The sequence below is a fragment of the Hypanus sabinus genome, chromosome 8, assembly GCF_030144855.1.
Source record: "Hypanus sabinus isolate sHypSab1 chromosome 8, sHypSab1.hap1, whole genome shotgun sequence".
NCBI lineage: Eukaryota > Metazoa > Chordata > Chondrichthyes > Myliobatiformes > Dasyatidae > Hypanus > Hypanus sabinus.
The window spans coordinates 17,664,182-17,686,579 of NC_082713.1; the positions used below are offsets into that span (position 1 = coordinate 17,664,182).

Genomic DNA, 22,398 nt, shown 5'->3' on the forward strand with positions numbered 1-22,398 from the left:
TGAGTTCTGCCAGCATTTTGTGTTTTTATTTATTTCCAGCATCCGCAGATTCACTCGTGTTGCAAGTGGAATATTAACTTTATTTATCACATGTACATTGAAACATAGACTGAAATGGGTCATATCAAATCAGCAGGGATTTTTCAAATGTTGCCACATTTCCAGTGCCAACGTAGCATACCCACAACTCACTAACCCTAATTGGGTGTTTGGAATGGGAGACGAACCGGAGCATTGGGATGGTCATGTGGTCATTGCCCCCCCCATACTTTCCCCCAATCACTTTAAAATTAGCCATTCTGCCCTGAGAAATACACCCCTTTACTTTCCTCCAACCACCTTAAAATTATGTCCACTGGTATTACCGCCCTGGAAGAAAGTCCCTAGCTATCCGCTTGATATATGCCTCTTATCATACACCTGCATCAAGTTATCTCTCATCTTCCTTTGCTTCAAAGAGAAAAGCCTTAACTCATTCAACCTATTCTCATAAAACATGCTCTCTTATTCAGGCAGTATCTCAATAAATCTCTGCACCCTCTCTAAAGATTCCACATCCTTCCTATAATGAGGCGACCAGAACAGAACACAGTTAGTTCAGGTGCTGCTTCCGTTGTATAGGAAGATGAATCCCAGTGAGATTGGAATCTGGCTGCAGGAGTCAAGTGTCAAATGCAAAACCATATATTGTCAAGAATGTACTCAGCTTCTGCACAGGAGAGGGGATGTGTGGAAACCAGGGCAATCGTTCAGCTGAGTGCCAGCAGCTCTGATTGGAGCCAGTGCCAAACATTGACCAGGTTTAGCCCACAATTCTACTGTTGGACTCAAGTGCAATAATGTGGAAGAACAAACACAAAACGCTGGAGAGGCTCGGCGAGTCCGGCAGCATCTGCTCAGAGGAATGATCAGTTTGTACTTGCCAGCTTGTACTCCGTCTTTCACCCCAGCATCTGCAGAGTATTTTGTGTTTGTACTCCTTCCATTCCCCCGTCTTGGTATTCTGGCTTCTTCCCCCATCATTTCAGACTGAGGTTATTGGCCTAAAATGTCAACTCTTTAGTCCTCTCCATAGATGCTGCCTGGCCTGCTGAGTTCCTCCGGCATGTTGTGTGTGTTGCTCTGGATTTCCAGCATCTGCATAACCTCTTGTGTTTATGGAGTGCAATAACGTGCTTATGTCTTGGAGTGGGCCTTAACCTTTTAATCCCTTTAATGAATCAAACTAGAGGAAAACTGGGAAGGTTGTACAACACTCCCAAAACATTCACTTTAAATTGATAGCTAAGGCAAATTAGAAAAGATTATAGGACCCAAGCGTTACCTATAAATGATCAATCCTCAACCCCACTCCAGATAAGGTTAAGATTCTTGTCGTTTTTCTGCAAAAGCTGGTTCAGGAGCAGATCAGATCTTCTGAGGAGCAGGCGGTTTGTCAAAGGTAATTGAACTGAGAGTTATCTGTGTTAATCCATCAACTCTTACACAGTCACTAGCCGCATTACCATTTAGTGAGCAGAAACAGTTTTGCTGGAATAAATGAGGGATAAAGACGAAGGAAGACAAGATTATGTGGGCAGGAAGCCAAGGATATCAATGCAGCAGTAGAAAAGAACATCTGCTAATTGAAGTAATTTGAACCAGTCAATCAAATAAGTGGCTATTGAAGTGTTTAACAGAATCACAACGAACAAGTTGACGGTGCCAGTGACAATTTTGATTAACCCCATTAGCTGTGGAGCTTCCAAAAAGATAATTAGATATTTGGGATTGAAGTCCAATGGGGAGACAGGACAGTTGCTGTGAGACCCAGTTTGGGTGGTGGAGCATGGGGGAGAGGGAACGATTTGACCATCAGTAATCAGTCTGCCTTCAGGACTTGGATGATGAGGTGGCACAGTAGCGTAGTGGTTGATAGTCCAGGTGATCCGGGTTCACTTCCTGCCACGTCTGGAAGGAAATTGTACATTCTCCCCATGACCACATAGGTTGCCTCTGGGTGCTCCAGTTTCCAAAGAGGTACAGGTTAGGGTGAGAGAGCTGTGGGCATGTTAGGGCACCGGAAACCTGGTGACTCTTGCAGACTGTCCCCAACAAAATCCTTAGCTTGTGTCATTGACACAAATGACACATTTCACTGTATGTTTTGATGTACATGTGACAAATAAAGCTAATATTATGTTAATGTTATGTTCATTTTTCAGAGGATTGTTGGGGGAGAAAGAGTGCAGAGTTTGATGTTCGTCGGGAAGAAGGTCCAGGGTTTTGGAGCTTAGGGTTTCCATCATGGTTTGGGGAAAATACAAGGCTGGGGGTGATATTGGTGTTGAAGGGGAGAGGTGTCTTTGGGAGAGAGGTACCACAGAAACGTGAGGAACAATGGGACCTTCTGAGTGGTGTCCCAGTCCAGTGAGGCACAAATAAATTGTGAGTGATCCGGACCTAATCAACAATGGGCATTTTCTTGCACAGGATTTAAACTATAAGGCTGATTTGAGACACAATCAGGGACAAACTCTTGATGTTTCTGTAAGATTGTTTCATTGTTTAGTGTCATTTCTAGTGAACAAATGTTGGTTGGCATCCGTCCGTCTCAAAGGACAATGGGTGATGATGATCATCTTCACAAGCTTGGGCAGAAGGTATGGAGATCCTGAGACGCCCAGTTGTCAAGGTCCCCCTCTCAGCTTCACCAGTGTAGTCTAAAGGAAGGCTTGGCTGCAGGAGTTCAATGACGTCCAGCCATTTTAGGGACTCCACTCTGGATTTGCTGTCTGAGTTTACTCTCATAGCCTTCGTCTCCCGAGGCTGCTCACTAGGCAGTGGGGCTATTTACAAGTGTAAAGGAGAACAAAATATTAGTTACTCTGGATCCAGAATAGAGCAAAAAAACACAAAACAAGGTAAAGAGCCAAATAAAAAACACAATAAATATAAACACATATGATAGCGTGTGTGTATATGTGTGTATATGTATATATATATATACTGACTCTATAAAATGTCCATAAAATGACACCAGCAACAGGAGTGTCTGTACATAAGGTTACTGACAGGAAGTGATAATGTAAGACCATAAGACATAGGAACAGAATTAGGTCACTGGACTCATCGAATCTGCTCCATCATGGCTCCCACAATCCCATTCTCCTGCCTTCTCCCCGTAACCTTTGATGCCCTGACAAACCAAGATCCCATCAGCCTCTGCTTTCAATATCGATATTGACGTGGCCTCCACAGCTGTCTATGGATTCACCACCCTCCAGCTACAGAAATTCCTTCTCATCTTCTAAATGGACATCCCTCTATTCTGAGGCTGTATCAAGTAGTGGTGGTGTGGAGAGGAGGGGTGGGTTAGTTGGTGAAGCTGTTGATCAGCCTTACTGCTTTGGGAAAGTACCTGTTTTAGAGTCTCCTGGCAGAGATACTGTGTAGTCTACTCCCTGATGGGAGTGGGACAAACAGTCCATGAGCAGGATGACTGGTCTCCTTTATGATTCTGTTGCTCCTTTTCCAGCACCTTTCTGAATATGCCCTTGATAGCGGTAGGCTGGTGCTGGTGATTTATCAGCCAGTTTTGCTGATCAATTATTAAAGTTCAAAGTAAATTTATTATTGAAGTATATGTAGTACCTATAAAAAGTATTCACACCCCCCCACCCCGGAAGTTTTCATGTTTTATTGTTTTACAACATTGAATCACAGTGGAGTTAATTTGTAAAAAACACAAAATGCTGGCAGAACTCAGCAGGCCAGACAGCATCTATGGGAGGAGGTAAAAATGACGTTTCGGGCCGAAACCCCTCCCATAGATGTTGTCTGGCCTGCTGAGTTCTGCCAGCATTTTGTGTTTTTTATTTATTTCCAGCATCTGCAGTTTCAGTCGTGTTGCCATGGAGTTAATTTGGCTTTTTTTTTTGACACTGGTCAATAGAAAAAGACTCTTTTCATGTTAAAGTGAAAACAGATCTCTACAATGTGATCTAAATTAATTACAAATATAAAACACAAAATAATTGATTGCAGAAGTATTCACTTCAAGTCAGCATTTAGTAGATGTACCTTTGCCAGCAATTACAGCCTTGAGTCTGTGTGGATAGGTCTCTATCAGCTTTGCATATCTGAACACTACCATCTTTCCCCATTCTTTATAAAACCACTCAAGCTCTGTCAGATTGCATGGAGATCATGTGTGAACAGCCTTTTTGAAGTCCAGCCACAAATTCTGGATTGGATTGAGGTTTGTAATTATTTTATTTTACAACTCAATTATTTTGTGTTTTATCTTTGTAATTAATTTAGAATATCTTGTAGAGATCTATTTTCACTTTGACAAGAAAGAATCTTTTTCTACTGATCAGTGTCAAAAAAGCCAAATTAAATCCACTGTGATTTAATGTTTTAAAACAATAAAATATGAAAACTTCCCAGGTGGGGGGGAGTTGAATATTTTTATAGGTACCATATATATCATCATATACAGCCTTCAGATTCATTTACTTGTGGGCATACCATAATAGAATTAATAAAGGACCTCACCGACTTGGGTGTTCAACTAGTGTGCAAAAGATACAAACATTGCAAGTGCAATGAGAAAGAAATAGTAATAATAATAAATAAGTAAGCAATAACTATCGAGAACATGAGATGGAGAGTCCTTTGGTTCAAGAGCCTGATGGTGGAGGGATAATAACTATTCCTGAATCTGGTGGTGTGAGTCCTAATACTCCTGTACCTTCTTCCTAATGGCATCAGTGAGAAGAGAGCATGCCCTGGGTGGTGGTGGGGAGGGGCTGGTTCTGATGATAGATGCTGCTTTCCCAATGACAACATTTCCTGTAGGTGTGCTCAGTAGTGGGGAGTGCTTTACCCATGATGGACTGGGCTGTATCCACTACCTTTTGTAGGATTTTCCTTTCAAAGGCTTTGGTGTTTTCTATTGGTTCAGCTGGTCAATATATTCTCCACTATGTATCTATGGAAGTTTGTCAAAGTTTTAGATGTCATGCTGAAGCTTTGCAAACTCCTAAGAAAGTAGAGGAGCTGCCGTGCTTTCTTCGTAATTGCTGGGCACAGGACAGGCCCTCCTAAATACGAATACTGAGGAATTTAAAGTTGCTGACCCTCTCCACCTGTGATCCTCTATTGAGGACTGGCTCGTGGACCTCTGGTTTCCTTCTCCTGAAGTCAATAATCAACTCCTTGGTCTTGCTGACATTCAGTGAGAGGTTGTTGTTATGGCACCACTCACCCAGGATTATTAGACAGACAAGTGAAAAGATGAGGAGTTCTTGATGGAGGTATGAAATTATTCTAGAGTTGAGAGCCATAAAACTTTGTGTGGTTGGGGTCACCTCTTGCTTATAATTTTTCCATGATAATGATATAAAAGGAGTCAACCTTGAAGTCTCTTAATTGTTTCTAATGTAATATCATAAGTAGTTTTAAATTTATGCTGTTTTAGGAAAAAAATCTAACTAAAGCAGCATACACAAATACTGGAGGAACTCAGCAAGTCAGGCTGCATCTATGGAAATGAATAAACAGTCAACATTTCAGGTCAAGACCCTTCTTCAGGACTGGACAGGATGAGGGAAGATGCCAAAATAGAGAGATGGCAGTGGGAAGGGGAAGGAGGAGAGCTGGAAGGTGACAGGTGAAGCCAAGAGGTTGGGAAAGTAAAGGCTTTAGAGGAAGGAATCTGTTAGGTGAGGAGAGTGGACCATAGGAGAAAGGGAAGGAGGTGGGGACCCAGGAGAAGGTCAGATGTAGGTGAGGAGAAGCAGGAAGACAGAGTGGGGAATAGAAGGAGAAGGGAGAAGGATGGAATTTTCTTTTACCAGGAGGAGAAAGCGATGTTCATGCCATCTAACTGGAGGCTATCCAGATGGAATATTTGGTGTTGTTCCTCCACCCTGAGGGTGGCCTCATCTTGTCACATGTCGGAATGCCAAAAGGGTTACCTAAGATTAGTATTCAGCAAAGAGAATATAAAGGAGTAAGCAAATGCTGGAATTACAAAATTAAAACATGCACAGAAAGAGAAACTGAACTAACATTTGAGGTTAATAGGGGTGAAATTACTAGATTTTTTTGAAACTTTGAAATGCTTTGAGACAATAAAGAGGGGAAAGTTATGGACAGTTTATGAATTCATGATAAGGAGTCTGTGGAGGTCTTGGCAGAAATGGCATTCCCATGGGATTTTTTTTTTTGTTTTTTGAGGAAAGGTTAGAGTTGCTAGTGTTGTCCCAGCCTTGGTATTCTTGCCTATCTTGGTGAAAGAGCTCATGCTGGAAGCAATGTTTATAAAGTGAACCTTGATGTATATCTGCTATAAGTACTAGGGTACCAGAAGACAAGCTGGTGGACGTTGACATTATGCCAATGAATCAATCCATTTTCATCTGAAAGAGGTCACAATCAAAATCAGGTTTATTATCACTGACGTATGTAATGAAATTTATTGTTTCCCAGCAGCAGCAAAGTGCGATACATAAAAAAGATTTAAACAACTCTTCAGAAGCCATCCTATTAGGTACACCTATACGCCTGCTCATTAATGCAAATATCTATCAGCCTATCATGTGGCAGCAACTCAATACATAAAAACATGCAGACATGGTCAAGAGGTTCAGTTGTTGTTCAGACCAAACATCAGAATGGGGAAGAAATGTGATCTAAGTTACTTTGACTCTGGAATGATTGTTGGTGCCAGATGGGGTGGTTTGTGTATCTCTGAAACTGATCTCCTGGGATTTTCACACACAATAGTCTCTAAAGTTTACAGAGAATGGTAGGAAAAACAGAAGATATCCAGTGAGCGGTAGTGGGCAAAAATACCTTATTAATGAGCGAGGTCAGAGGAGAATGGCCAGACTGGTTGAGGCTGACAGTAACTCAAATAACCACATGTTACAACAGTGGTGTGCAGAAGAGCTTCTCTGAATGCATAACACATTGAACCTTGAAGTGGAAGGACTACAACAGCAGAAGACACACACACACACACACACACATGTATAAGGCACTCCAGATTTTTTTTAATATGGTTTGAAATGTTATGGCCTACATAGAGCCCTGATCTGAACATCATCAAGGCTGTCTGGGATTACCTGGAGACACAGAAGCAAGTGAGATAGCCAAAATCTGCAGAAGAACTGTGCCAAGTTCCCAAAGATGCTTGGAACAACCTACCAGTCAATTTCCTTATAAAACTGCAAGACAGTGTACCTTATGAGAATTGATGTAGTTCTAAAGGCAAAGGCTGGTTTCACCAAATATTGATTTGATTTAGTTTTATTTTACCATTTACTGCTCTTTATGGTAATTTTTTTATATCTATAAACTTTTCTTTATTTTAGAAAGCATCTTCATTTTACAGAATTTTTCTTATATGTGCCTTGGACATTTGCACAGGTGTGTGTGTGTGTGTGTGTGTGTTATATAAATTTTTATATATATATTATATAAAAATTTTGCTACATTGAACATGCCTATTCCACCTTGTTGGATTGCTGCCAAACTATTAGCTGCACTAGAACTCGTGTGAAATTAATGATAGCAAAGAGCATTTCAATCAATATGTGCTTGCAGTCATTGAAGAGTAAGCCTATTTTCCCATGTAAGATCTTGAAATGAGAGGTGACATCAAAGTGACGTATTCAGTAGCCTGTACTATAAATCCAATCACATAAGCTGATTCATTTAATATTGCCGTCAAAATGTGCAGCTGTCCATATGAAAGAGCACAGTGAAAATTTACAGGGATGTTGCCAGGGCTTGAGGACCTGAGTTATAGGGAAAGGTTGAATAGGTTAGGACTTTGTTCCATGGAGCATAGGAGAATGAGGAAGATTTGATAGAGGTATACAAAGTTATGTGGGGTATAGATGGTGTTAATGCATGCATTTTTTTTTCCACTGAGGCTGGGTGAGACTTAAAATAGAGGTCATCGGTTAGTGTATAACGTAAAATATTTAAGGGGAACTCCTTCATTCAGAGAGTAGTGTGGGCGTGGAACAAGGGGCTAGTTGGAGTGGTAGATGCGGGATTGATTGCAACATTTAAGAGAAATTTGAATATGTGCATGGATAAGGAGGGGTATGGAAGGCTATGGTCCAGCTGCGGGTCAATGGGATTAGACAGGATAATGGTGTGGCAGTGCGGAATGGGCCAAAGAGCCTGTTTCTGTGCTGTAGTGCTCTGTGACTCAACAGTTGTGAGCAGTTGTGAGCACAGAATGCAATGATTTTAGACGTGTAAAGATTTGCGCTTCAAATGAAACAACATGAGCAATTAATCTGTAGCACTGAATTTCATTTGCATAGTTCTCCTAACATAGCCAAACCTCCAACACAGATGCGAAAATCAGTGCCTAGCAGTGATGAGATCATTGTTAGACTAAGTGAAGATCAGTGATGAGATCATTGATAGGGGAGCTGACCAAAGATTTAAGAGATGGGAGGAAATAGAATTGGGGCAGCATGCTGGTGCAGCAGTTAGCGGGACGCCATTGCAGCATCGGCAACCTGAGTTCAATTCCCGCCACAGTCTGTAAGGAGTCTGTTTGTTCTTCTCATGATCACATGGGTTCCCTGTGGGTGCTCTGGTTTCCTCTCACATTCCAAAGGTGTACCAGTTATTAGGTTAATTGGTCACCATTTGGTGGGTGTAATTGGGTGGCGCAAGCGGAAGAGCCTGTAATCCCGCTGTATATCTCACTAAAATGAAAAGCCAGAAGAGGTACTGGGAGAGATGTGAGCGGGATTAGCAGGTTCATGCAGATCTGAAGGGTTTTAAAGAACCTGCAGGTAACTAAACCAAACAAGTCACTAAGTGAGAATACTATCTTACTCGAGTTGTGGTTGAAGAGGCCACGGAGGAATGGGAGAGTTGGACTTGGGAACATCTGTTGCCTATTCACCTCTTTGCTTTTGCTTTACTGTTGGTTCATCACTGATCTAGATCTCCTTCATATCCTCTCTGCATTTATCTAACAAATTTGCATATGACTCTTGGGTTTTCTGTGACCCCTTGACGTTTTTGACTTCTCCTCCTAAATAGCTCAGCCCCAGCTTTAAGCCAGTATCTGTTCATTCATTATTTCCCTCATTAGAACCAAGTACAGCTCAACACAGTCCTGACCTTGAAACCTTCTTTAAGATCAATCTAACCTTTCCCTCCCACATAGCCCTCCATTTTTATTTCATCCAGGTACCAATAAAACCATAAAACATATGAACAGGATTAGGCTATTTAGCCCTTCAATTCTGCTCTGTCATTCCATCATGGCTGACTTATTATCCCTTCAACCCCATTCTACTGCATCTTCCCATTACCTTTGACTCCCTTCCTAATCAAGAACCTTTCAACCTCCACTTTAAATATACCCAGTGACTTGGCCTCCACAGCCATCTATGGCAATGAATTCCACAGATTCACCACCCTCTGGATAAAAATATTCCTCTTCATCTTTGTCCTAAAGGGACATCCTGTGTTCTGAAACCACGGTCTTGGGTTCTAGACTCCCCCACTCTTCCCTATGTAAGAGTCTTTTAAATGTCTCTAAAATATATGCCTCTGCCATCAATCCTTTCAGCACTTTCTATGCACCAACTACTTCAGTGTCAAAAAATTAACTCTGACATCCCCACTATGATTTCCTCCAAATCATCTTAAAATTATCCCCCTCGTATTAGCCTTTTCCACCTTGGGGATAAAAGTCTCTGGCTGTCTACTTGCTTAATGCATCTTATCATCTTGTACACATCTATCAAGTCACCTCTCATCCTCCCTCACCCCAAAGAGAAAAAAACCCAAGTTTGCTCAACCTATCCTCCAAAGACACGTTCTCTAATCCAGTCAGTATCCTGATAAATCTTCTCTGCATCATCTCTAAAGCTTCAACATCCTTTTTATAAATGAGGCAATTAGAACTGAACACAGTACTTAAATTGTGGTCTGACATTCCAAGTTTTATAGAGCTGTAACATTACCTCAAAATTAAAATACAGATTGGAGGTGTTTGCTGTTCTGAGGCAAATCAGTATAGATAAAGCATTAGGGCCTGACAAGGAGTTGCCTCAGATCCTAGTGTAGAAATTGCCAGGGCCCTGGCAGTGATATTTAAATCATTCTTATTGACATGAAAGGTACCAGAGGATTAGAGGATGGCCAGTGTTGTTCTACTGTTTATGAAAGGCTCTAAACATAAACCACAAAATTATAGGCCCGTAGTCTGACATCAGCAGTGGGAAAGTTATTGGAATGTATTCTAAGGGACTGGATATTAGATTAGATTATATTCAACTTTATTGTCATTGTGCCGAGTACAGATACAAAGCCAATGAAATGCAGTTAGCATCTAACCAGAAATGCAAAGAATAGTGTTATTTACAAAAAAACTGCGAATAAAAAGTGCTACAGCACACAAATATAAAAGTACTGAGACAGTAAAATATAATATAGAGTAATACAATAATATAAGTATTCAGATAGACATTGACTGATTAAAGATATTCAGCATGGCCTTGTGCATGGTAGGTCAGGTCTAACCAATCTTAGAGAGTTTTCAAGAAAGTCACCAGGAAAGTGGTTGAAGGCAAGGCAGTGAATGGTGTCTACATGGATTTTAGCAAGGCATTTGACAAGGTTCCGCATGGGAGATTGGTCAAGAAGGTTCAGTCGCTCACCATTCAAAATGAGGGATTAAATTGGATTTGACGTTGGAGAAGCCAAAGAGTGGTAGTAGATGGTTGCCTCTCTGATTGGAGGCCTGTGACTAGTGGAGTGCTGCAGGGATCGGTACTGATTCTGGTGTTGTTTGTCATCTATATCAATGATCTGGATGATAATGTGGCTAACTGGATCAGCAAATTTGCGGATGACACCAAGATTGGGGGTTCAGTGGACAGCGAGGAAGGTTATAAAGCTTGCAGCAGGATCTGGATCGGCTGGAAAAATTAGCTGAAAAATAGCAGATGAATTTTAAGGGAGGCAAGTGTGAAGTGTTACACTTCAGTAGGGTCAAATAGGGGAGGTCTTACACAATGAACACTAGGGCACTGAGAAGTGTGGTAGGACAAAGGGATCTGAGAATAGGGGTCCATAATTAGTAGAAAGAGGTGTCAGCTAGATAGGATCACAAAGAAAGCTTTTGGCACATTGACCTTCATAATTCAAAGTATTTAGTACAGGGGATGGGATGTTATGTTGATGTTGTATAAGACACTGGTGAAGCCGAATTTGGAGTGTTGTGTGCAGTTTTGGTCACCTACCTACAGGAAAGAAGTAAATATGGTTGAAAGAGTACAGAGAGAATGTTGTCAGGACTGGAGGACCTGAGTTAAAAGGAAAGACTGAATTGGTTAGGACTTTATTCCTTGGAACGTAAAATGTTGAGTGGACATTTGTTAGAGGTATTCAGAATTAGAAAGGGTATAGAGAGGGAAAATACGAGCAGGCTTTTTCCACTGAGGTTGGGTGAGACTGGAACTGGAAGTTAAGGGTGAAAGATGAAATGTTTAAGGGGAACATGAGGGGAAACTTCTTCATTCAGAGGTCATGAGAGTGCAGTACAAGCTGCCAACTCAAGTGATGCATGCCAGCTCAATTTGAACATTATGCGAACTTTGGATAGGTACTGGATGGTAGGGGTAGGAGAGCTGTGGTCCCGGTGCAGGTCAGTGAGAGTAGGCAGTGTAAATGGTTCTGGCATGGCCTAGTTGGATGGAATGGCCTGTTTCAGAGCTGTATTTTTCTATGACTCAATAATCCAAGTAAATTTATTATCAAAGTGCATATATATCACCATATACCACCTTGAGATTCATTTTCTTGCTGGCATTCACATTAGAACAAATAAATACAAATAGAATCAATAAGAAACTACACACAAAGACTGACAAACAACCACTATGCAAAAGAGGGCAATCTTTGTAACTGCAATAATATATGGTAAATAAATCAGTAAATAGGACTGAGAATATGAGTTGTAGAGTCCTTGAAAGTGAGTTGATAGGTTGTGGAATTATTTCAGGGCTGAGCTGAATGAAGTTATCCACTCCGGTTCAGGAACAGTTATTACCCTTCAACCATCAGGCTCTTGGACTCAATCCTCTAACTAATGAAGACCAACACACCTTTTCAACTTGTATGACAACTTTGTGGGATTAATGGCAGCAATTTCTCTACATTTAAGCCTGTTGAATTATTTTCCAATTTCAGTCAGCTCAGTCATTATCAATCCACCTTCCAGCAGGCTGGATGGTTATCTGGAGTTTTACACTAATCGTGGTGCATTAGGCTGGCAGTGCCAGTGTCCTAGATGAGTATTTCTGCAGTGAGATGGATGCTGACACACTGCTGAGATAACATTAGGCAGTCCAGGTGCTGGGTGTGAGGTTTCAAATCAAGAGAGTGAAATAGGACAGCAAAGTTAATCAGACGTTGATTTATGCTGTGAAATTATCTGGACAAAGAGGACAAAACTGGTAATCTGGACAATATTTTGTAAAGGTTAAAGGTTACTAAAGTTCACCACCACTGGAACTGCATGAGTTTTCTCCATATCCTGTATGATAGAACACTTACAAGCATAACACCCATAGGTTAGGACTTTATTCCGTGGAGTGTAGGAGAATAATAAGAGATTTGATAAAGGTAAATAAAATTATAGGGAGGGTAAATACAAACAAGCTTTTTCCACTCTGACCGTGTGAGACCAGAACTAGGGGTCATGGATTAAGATAGAAAGGTGAAATATTTAGGTGGATTCTTCACTCGGAAGATCGTGAGATTATAGAGCGAGCTGCCAGCAGAAGTGGCTGATGTGGGTTCATTTGCAATATTTAAGTGAAGTTTTGGTAAGCAGACGGTTGGGAGGTCTATGGTCCAGGTGGGGGTCTATAGTACTAGGCAGAATAACAGTTCAGCCTGGACTAGATGGGCAGAAAGGGCTCTTTCTGACTGTAGAGCTCTATCACTCTAGGCACTATACATTTTGTCATTTTTTTTATGAATGGAAATAATTATCACTGATCTAAATTACAAATCTGGACAACACATTAATTGTTGCTGTGGAATTTATGGCCACCTTTGCAAAGTGCCCAGTTACAATAGGAATGGAGTTGGATGGAGAACAGAAACAGGTATTCAGATCAAACAGCCTCACTGAGCACTCTGACTACCTCCACACTCTTAGCAGGAAATTAACATCGTCCTAATAACCTTCCGAGAAATGCTAAGTGCAAAATTAATTTTCAGGGCCAGTCAATGCTGCAAATGAAGGGACGTACAAGTTATAAAGTACGTCAGACTGACAATTAAGGTCATTGGATAAGTTACAGGGCAGCAGACAAAAGAATGAGCTGGCACGCTTCCAGCTATGAGGTCATGGAGTCAGTGGCTGCGCGGAACAAGGCACACAGACTTGGCTGCCTGCCCTGCCTTAGCAGCGTGGTTTGCCGTGCTGCGATGGCTTGTGCGATAGCACTAGTGCCACACATTCCCCTTCTGTCAAGAGTGCTGATGGCTGACTGTTTATGTATAGCCTGCCAGGAGAGGTTATTTCAGTTAGTGACATTTTATATAAGGTTCTCTGTGGCATGTGCTTCGCCAGCTGATCTACCTTGGGTAGCTGTAGTGCAGCTATAATAGGCTGCAGCTCTTTTGAGATTGAGAGGAGAATTAGAAATCCCAGCAGGTTACCTGCTCCCTTATCCTATCAGCAGCGAGAAAGCATGTGTAAACGTCTGGAGAGAACAGATGGAGCTCAGGCACCAGAAGCCGTCTAATAGTTTACTGTTTAGGCTTGCGCACAAATCGTGATCACTTGAGTAACACCTTGGTGCTCTTGTATCTCCAGTATGGGTCAGTTCCACGCAAGAAATGGAAGGGCAAATCTTTATTTCACTTCCCAAACCCGAGTCTGCCTGTCCGTCTGTCTATCGAAGTGTAGGCCTCTGTTAGTCTCAATAGACCATGGATTTGCACATTGGAAAGTTTCCAGGGCACAAGCCTGGGCAAGGTTTTTTTTAATAGAAGACAGGCAGTTGCCCAAGCTGCAAGTCTCCCCTCTCCACACAACCGATGTTGTCCAAGGGAAGGGCATTAGGACCCATACAGCATGTCGTCACAGAGTAATGTGTGGTTAAGTGCCTCGCTCAAGGACACACACACAGCCTCAGCCAAGGCTCGAACTAGCGACCTCCAGATCACTAGACGAATGTCTTAACCACGCACTAACATTGTCTATCTAAAAGATACAGCATGATAACTGCCCTACTAACCTATAAGACAGACAAACAGACATGCTTCATTGATCCCGAGGGAAATTGGGTTTTGTTACGGCCGCACCAACCAAGAATAGTGTAGAAATATAGCAATATAAAACCATAAATAATTAAATAATAATGAGTTAATCATGCCAAGTGGAAATAAGTCCAGGACCAGCCTATTGGCTCAGGGTGTCTGACACTCCGAGGGATGAGTTGTAAAGTTTGATGGCCACAGGTAGGAATGACTTCCTATGACGCTCAGTGTTGCATCTCGGTGGAATGAGTCTCTGGCTGAATGTACTCCTGTGCCTAACCAGTACATTATGGAGTGGATGGAAATCATTGTCCAAGATGGCATGCAACTTGGACAGCACCCTCTTTTCAGACACCACTGTCAGAGAGTCCTGTTCCACCCCCACAACATCACTGGCCTTACGAATAAGTTTGTTGATTCTGTTGTTGTCTACTACCCTCAGCCTGCTGCCCTAGGACACAACAGCAAACATAATAGCACTGGCCACCACTGGACTCGTAGAACATCCTCAGCATCGTCCAGCAGATGTTAAAGGACCTCAGTCTCCTCAGGAAATAGAGACGGCTCTGCCCCTTCTTGTAGACAGCCGCAGTGTTCTTTGACCACTCCAGTTTATTGTCAATTCGTATCCCCAGGTATTTGTAATCCTCCACCATGTCCACACTGACCCCTTGGATGGAAACAGGGGTCACCGATACCTTAGCCCTCCTCAGGTCCACCACCAGCTCCTTAGTCTTTTTCACATTAAGCTGCAGATGATTCTGCTCGCACCTTGTGACAAAGTTTCTCACCGTAGCCCTGTACTCAGCCTTGTCTCCCTTGCTGATGCATCCAACTATGGCAGAGTCATCAGAAAACTTCTGAAGATGGCAAGACTCTGTGTTGTAGTTTAAGTCCGAGATGTAGATTTTGGAATTTGGAATGTGGGAGAAAACTGGGACACCCAAAGCAAACCTATGCAGTCAATGGGGGAGCATTCAAACTCCTTACAGACAGCAGCGGGCATTAAACTCGAGTCGCTTGTGTTCCAGCAGTGTCACACTAACCACTACGCTACCGAGAATAGGGTCAGTCCCTTGCAAGGAATGGAAGTGAGAGCCTTTATTCCACTTCCCACGCCCTACCTCCTTATCACGAAAACTTATCAACCTGTCTGTCTGTCCGGACAAGCGGATGGACAGAGAGATAGATAACTTTTATGTAAGGAGGTAAGGTGAGGGAAGTGAAATAAAGGTCGATGTAGGTAGATAAATGACAACTGTGAAGCCCTGTTCTCTCCAGACATCGACAATGCTGTGTCTGTCTTATCTGTGTATCTATCGATGAGTAACTGGCCTTTCTGGCCCAACAAGCCTGCATTGCCCGTGTGACCAATTAATCTACTAACCCATATGAATTTGGAATATGGGAGGAAGCCTGAGCATTTGGAATAAATCCACGTTGTCAATGGGAGAGCATACAAGCTCCTTCCAGACAGCAGCGGGAACTGAACTCTGGTCACTGGCACTATAATAGCGTTACACTAGCTGCTACACTACCGAGAATTTGATTGCCAATATGGGTCATCCCTGCAAGGAATGAAGGTGAGAGCCTTTATTCCACTTCCCACATCCTACCCCTAGTTCTCACGGACATTCTAGCACTATGTGCACTGGCATCCAGTTTATGCTTCAATAGAACAGGCAAGAATTTAATCAATTGCCTCTTACCTGAGGCAGTAATGACAGGCACATCATCTTCATCATAATCCACTAGGGGACGGACATAGAGAACAAGCACACATTCCACAGTTACATCCAGTGGCCACTTTATTAGGTACACTTGTACACCTGCTCATTAATGCAAATATTTAATCAACCAATCATGTGACAGCAATTCAATGCATAAAAGTACGCAGACATGGTCAAGAAGTTCGGCTATTGTTTGGTCCAAACATCAGAATGAAGAAGAAATGTGGCTTTGACTGTGGAATATTTGTTGGTGCCAGACAGGGTGGTTTGAGTATCTCAGAAATTGATGATCTCCTGGGATTTTCACACACAATGGTCCCTAGAGTTTGGAAAGAGTGACGTGAAAAACAAAAAAAAAACATCCAGTGAGTGACAGTTCTGTGGACAAAAGCATGAATGACAGAAGTCAGGGAGAATTTGTCAGACTAGTTTAAGCTAACAAGAAGGTAGCAGTAACTCAAGTAACCATGCGTTACAACAGTCGTGTGCAGAAGAGCGCCTCCAAACACTCAACACACCAAGTGTTGAAGTGGATGGACTACAGCAGCAGAAGACCTCAAACATACACTCAGTGGCCACTTTACTAGATACAGAAGGTGCCAAGTACCTACTGAGTATAAATCCTTATACCAGGCAACGTTACAAATACATTCATAATTGGTAACTACAATATTACAGATTAGGCTATTTAAAATATAGTTGCTAGTTTTTTAAAGATTTATTTTATCAACCATTAAGCCTTTTACTTCTGGGTGACCGTTTCTTGAACAGAGCCATTTTAATATCTGTCTTAATTGAATATTGTTAAATAGAAACTGCCTTCAATGGCATGCTTAGGTTGAAAATTTCTCTGGCACCCTTTTCTTTCTTTAAGCAGCGAATGCTGTAGCTCCTGTCTGCAAAAAGCAGGGACAAAGAGTTACAAGTCTCTTCCTCTTCAAACGCGCCTCCTGCTGGTGAATGAGCAAACAGCATGTCCAGTCAATGAAGCTAAAGATTATAGGGAGTACGACACACACACAATGCTGGAGGAACTCAGCAAGTCAGGCAACATCCATGGAGAGGAATAAAGAGCAGGCATTTTGAGTCAAGACTTTCAGGGTGTTACTCTCGATTTCAAACATCTGAAGAATGTCTTGTGCTTAAAAATAAAGATTAGCTTTATTTGTTGCATGTGCATTGAAATGGACAGTGAAATGTGTCATTTGCATCAAATCAAATCAGCTAGGAACAGCTCGCAACTGTCACCAAGCTTCCGGTGCCTACGTAACATACCCACAGCCTATTAACCCTAACCCTAACTGTAGGTCTTCAAGCATCTGGAGGTCATGGGGACAATGTAGAAACTTCTTACTGGCAGCGGTGGGAATCGAACCCTGATTAGTGATCATGGTGCCTTAAAGTGAGTGTTCTAACCTCTACACTACAATGTAGCAGTTTGTGGAGACTGCATCCCTGACAGCAGTAAAGGCACAGAGTGGCAGAACCAGGTGGCAGATGAAAAATATTGGTGAGAGATTAATGTTATTAGCTTTGCCGAGATGTACTTACACATTGTGAACAGATCGAGCATAGTTAGTCTCATGTTCCTGGCAAGCCATGAACGTAAGATTGAAAGCAATCTCTCAATGGGGTATTTAGAACAGATGTAGAGAATTGAATTGTTATTGGGTGAAAATAATCAATAAAATGATCAATGAAGAAGGAATAGATTTTACTTGTTCACCAGGCAATTGCAATGAAAGTGCCTTAGGCTTTTTCATGTTCTGTTTAACATGAATGCTGCACAGATGTTTTGATGTACATGTGACACATAAAGCTAATCTTATAAAGCTGATCTCTTTTGCTGAACATGAGAGGGAGCCCACTGCTCTTTTGGACAGAGGTGAAAATTAGAACATAGAACACAACAGTGTAGTACAGGCCCTTCAGCCCACAATGTTGTGCTGACCTTTTAGATCAATCTAACCCTTCCATTTAGCCCTCAATACTCCTATCTCTATGTGCCTATCTAAGAGTTTCTCAAATGATCCTAATGCAGGTATTCCCAACCTGGGGACCACTGTCACCTTGCCTAATGATATTGGTCCATGGCATGAAAAAGGTTGGGAACCCTTGCCCGAATGTATCTGCCTCTAACACCTCCCCTAGCAGGGCATTCCATGGACTCACCACTTCTGTGTAAGAAAGAAATCACCTCTAAAGCTCCCCCTATACTTTTCTCCAGTTCCTAGACATCTTGGGATTAACTATTGTGATTTACATTTGACATGTTGAGAAGTTTGCCCATTGCTGGTTAGATTAGGTAAGAAGGGAAACCCCCAAAGTTTCTTTGAATGCACGATAATTAATTTAAATTCAAGTGAAAAAATGCCGAGCCCTTGGGATTCCACTCAGTGTTCTCAATTATATCTGTTGCGTCTGTATTGGACAACACATTCATCATCATAAGTAGACTATGCGAAAAACTTGCTTTGGAGAAATATCGCCACCCTTTGACTTGATAAAGTGCTGGATCAAAGGTTCTTGCAGAAAATGAAAGTGAACGGGGTTGAGGTAACACACAGACATGGGTAGGCAATTGAGTGAATAACAGCAAACTGGGGAGGTAGAATGGATCTTGGCAAAGTGTGCTACTAGGGTCACTGCTGTGGCTTATCTTTTTACAATTTTGTAAACCTTAATGAAGACACTCAAGGTATGATTGCTAAATTTGCTGGTAATACAATTTAGCTAGGAAAGTAAGTTGTGATGAGGGTATAAGAAGACAACAAGGAGGTATAGATAGGTTAAGTGAATGGGCAAAGATCTGGCAGATGAAGCATAATGTGAGATACTTATGAAGTTATTTATTTTGACAAGAAAACTAAAAAAAAAATGAGATAATGCAGAGCCTTGAGATGTAGAGGGACCCCAGAGATTCTCTCTTCTCCCCTCTTCCATCTGGCAGAAGATACAAAAGTCTGAAAGCACATACCACCAGGATCAAGGACAGCTTCTACCCCGCTGATATAAGACTATTATATAGTTCCCTAGTAATATAAGTTGATTCTTGACCTCACAATCTATTTATAAATTTATTTTGAACATGTTTCGCAAAGAGATATAATACAGGTACTGAAGTAAGGAAATAAGGAAAGTTAACAAAATGTGATTGCTGGACAGAATGCTTCAGTTCTGTAAAATATAGGTAGAAGCCACATCTGGAGTTCTGATCTCCCGTAAGTAAGGATAATAATTTATTGTATGCAGATCAGAATAGGTTTACTCTACTAATACTGGGAGTATTTGGGTTACTCTGAGGAAAGTTTGAACAATCTGTTGTTGTATGAGTTCTGAAGAGTGAGAGGGCACTTCAATGAAAGACGTAAGTGATCTTGAGTGATCTTGATACAATGGTTGTGGAGAAGATGATTTCTCTTGTGAAGAATCTGTAGGGGTCATGGTTTAAAAACAAATGCTTGCCCACTTAAAGATGAGGTGAAATTGTTTTCATGGAAGATCTTGAGCGTTTGAAACTCTGATCAAAGGATAGTGGAAACAAAGTCTTTGGATAATTTTAAGGCAAAGGCAGATAGGTCCTTAAGCTGTATTAGCTGTCTGATGGTGAGAACAACACACACAAAATGCTGGTGGAACACAGCAGGCCAGGCAGCATCTATAAGGAGAAGCACTGTCGACGTTTCGGGCCTAGACCCTTCGTCAGGACTAACTAACAGTTCCACCAGCATTTTGTTTGTGTTGTTTGAATTTCCAGCATCTGCAAACTTCTTCGTGTTTGATGGTGAGAACGCTGACCATAAGGCATACAATGAAAGCAGGATTCAGCCATTCAGTCCATTGAGTTTGCTCTGCTATTCTATTTATTATTCCTCTCATTCTCATCCTCCCGTCTTCTTTCTGTAACATTTGATATCCTTACTAATCAAGAAGCTTATCAACCTCCAGTTCAAATATACCAAATGATGGCCATTTGTGGCAATGAATTCCACAGATTCATAACCCTCTGGTTAAAGAAATTAGCCTTCATCTCTGTTCTAATGTGATGTCCTTGTATTCAAAGGCTGTGCTCTCTAGTCCTAGACACCCTTGCTATTGGAAACATCCTCTCCACATCCATTCTACTAGGTCTTTCAATATTCTATAGCAGGGGCTCTTAACCTGGGGTCCATGGTCCCCTTGGGGGTCCATGAACTCAGATGGGAAAAATTTACGTCTTTATTTTCACTAATCTCTAATTGAAATTTAGCAAATCCTTCAATGGTGAAGGTAGGCAACAAACCACAGTACTATCAGCAGTACCCGTGATGTTGTCACCAATGGAAATCACAGACATTTTCACATCACATTGCAGTTGTTACAGATATCTCAAAATAATTGTTTACTGCACACTCATCATGACTTCAAAATATGTTAGTTACCAGACCCATCGCTAGATCGAACATGATCACAGTCTTCCTGTCTGCAGATGCTCGTGCAATGTAATTGGCCAACTATCGGGCAGCCCTGTGATTGGATGTTCAACATGATATGGGTGTGGCTTTGTCAAAGATCACCCCACAGTTCAATGTTCTTATTCAAGTGAAGGAATAATGGCATTCACACAGATATGTCTTTGAAAAATAAAATTCAATTTTAACTTGCCTGTATTTTAAATGGATGGCCTAGTTATTTGATGAGTTAATAAAGAAGCAGATTTGCTTTTTTTTATTCTGGTAACAGTATTTCAATACAATTGGTTTCTTTTGTAATCTTATGTATTTTATTTTATATACTTAAATACATTATTTTGAGAAGGGTCCTTAGGCTTCACTGGACTGCCAAAGGAGTTCATGGCATAAAAAAATTTAAGAGCCCCTGTAGGACTTTCCCCCTTCCTTAAGTTGTGCTTATAGTCATATCGGACGTAACCTTACTGAATTGCAGAGCAGGCTTGAAGATCTGTTGGGGCTTTCTCCTCATTATAAGTTCATACAACAATGTAACAAAAAATAGACCTGGTGAAATGTTTCCAATGTGTCTAATATTTTACATTTTGCTTCAGTTTTAGGTGATAATGAATTGAATTTGGAGGATGCCCTCTCCGACGATACCACCTTGAGGCCAAGTAAGTTCAGAATTAGAGATAGTGTGCCTCGATGTTTTTGTGTGAGCGTCACGTGGATTTTCACAAAGATGGAGAATCAAACTTGTAGATCTACATAATTCTAAGTTCGCTTTCAGAGTTTCAAAACAACGCAACAGTAGCTATACTTGATTTTTTAAAAAATGATTTTATTTATAACAGTCCCTTCCGGCCCAAAATCCCACAATGCCCAATTATACCCATGTGATTGATTGATCTACTAACCCGTATGTCTTTGGACTGTGGAAGGAAACTGGAGCACCGAGGGAAACCCACACAGTCATGGGAAGAACATGCAAACTCCTTAGAGACAGCAGCAGCATCAAACCTGCGTCTCTAGCACTGTTATAATGTATGCTAACTGCTACACTCCAGTGCCCACGCCTTCCATTGAAATCCTTGAATACTAATTTTTGTAACAATATAATGCACAAGGAGATCGAGTCTAAGCTGGGTCTCAGACATTTTTCAACACCATCAGAGATTGCACAGAGTGTAGAATGGTCTCTGCAATAAATTAATTAATAATGGTCAGACATAGCCCAGCAGAGCAGAGCTCCATCTGTATCAGTGTTGTGGTTGCAGAGTTAATCCATTATCCCACCGAGACTGTAATCTGAATGTGTTATTATGTGTGTACATAAAGAAATGCGGTTCCCAGTGGGTGGTTCACCCGGAGCCGGAAGTGACACTGGGGTGCTGATCACCAGCGCTTATTTCCAGCTGAAGCCATTTCTGGAGCGTCCTGTAAATCAAATATGTGTTAGCGTTTCACACTGTTTGTCTTTATTAACACTGAGATCTGCTGTGTGCAGGTGGGCATTCCTCAGAAGAGGTGGGATTATCTAAGAATTAGGTAACGGGGAAGATCTGAGGCTGCTCTGGGATATTGGCAGAAGTTTAGGAGGCCAGAGATGTTGCTGGGACGAGGTTCTGAGTTATAGGGAGGTCAAATCGTTTAGGATCTCATTCCCTGGAGCGCAAGAGAATGAAAGGAAATTTGACAGAGGTGTACAAAATTACAAGTGGTATAGATAAGGTAAGTGCAAGCAGGCTTTTTCCACTGAGGTTAGATGAGACTAGAATCAGAATCAGATCTACTTTCACTGACATATGTTGTGAAATTTGTTGTTTTGTGGCAGCAGTACATTGCAATCATAAATCATGCTATAAATTACAATAAGAAATTATATTTTTTTTAAATGTAGCGCAAAACAGAGGACAACCATA

At 41.5% G+C, this 22,398-nt stretch overlaps 1 protein-coding gene across 7 annotated transcripts in view; it reads left to right on the top strand.

The window, feature by feature from the left end:
• The window catches only part of cd99l2 (CD99 molecule-like 2), a 244,306-nt gene that overhangs the window by 114,098 nt on the left and 107,810 nt on the right, over positions 1-22,398 (top strand). For all 7 annotated transcript variants that reach the window (XM_059976743.1, XM_059976738.1, XM_059976741.1 and 4 more), the window contains exon 2: positions 21,088-21,150. In XM_059976743.1, the coding sequence (XP_059832726.1) occupies positions 21,088-21,150 (63 nt within the window). The remainder of the gene's footprint in view (positions 1-21,087; positions 21,151-22,398) is intronic.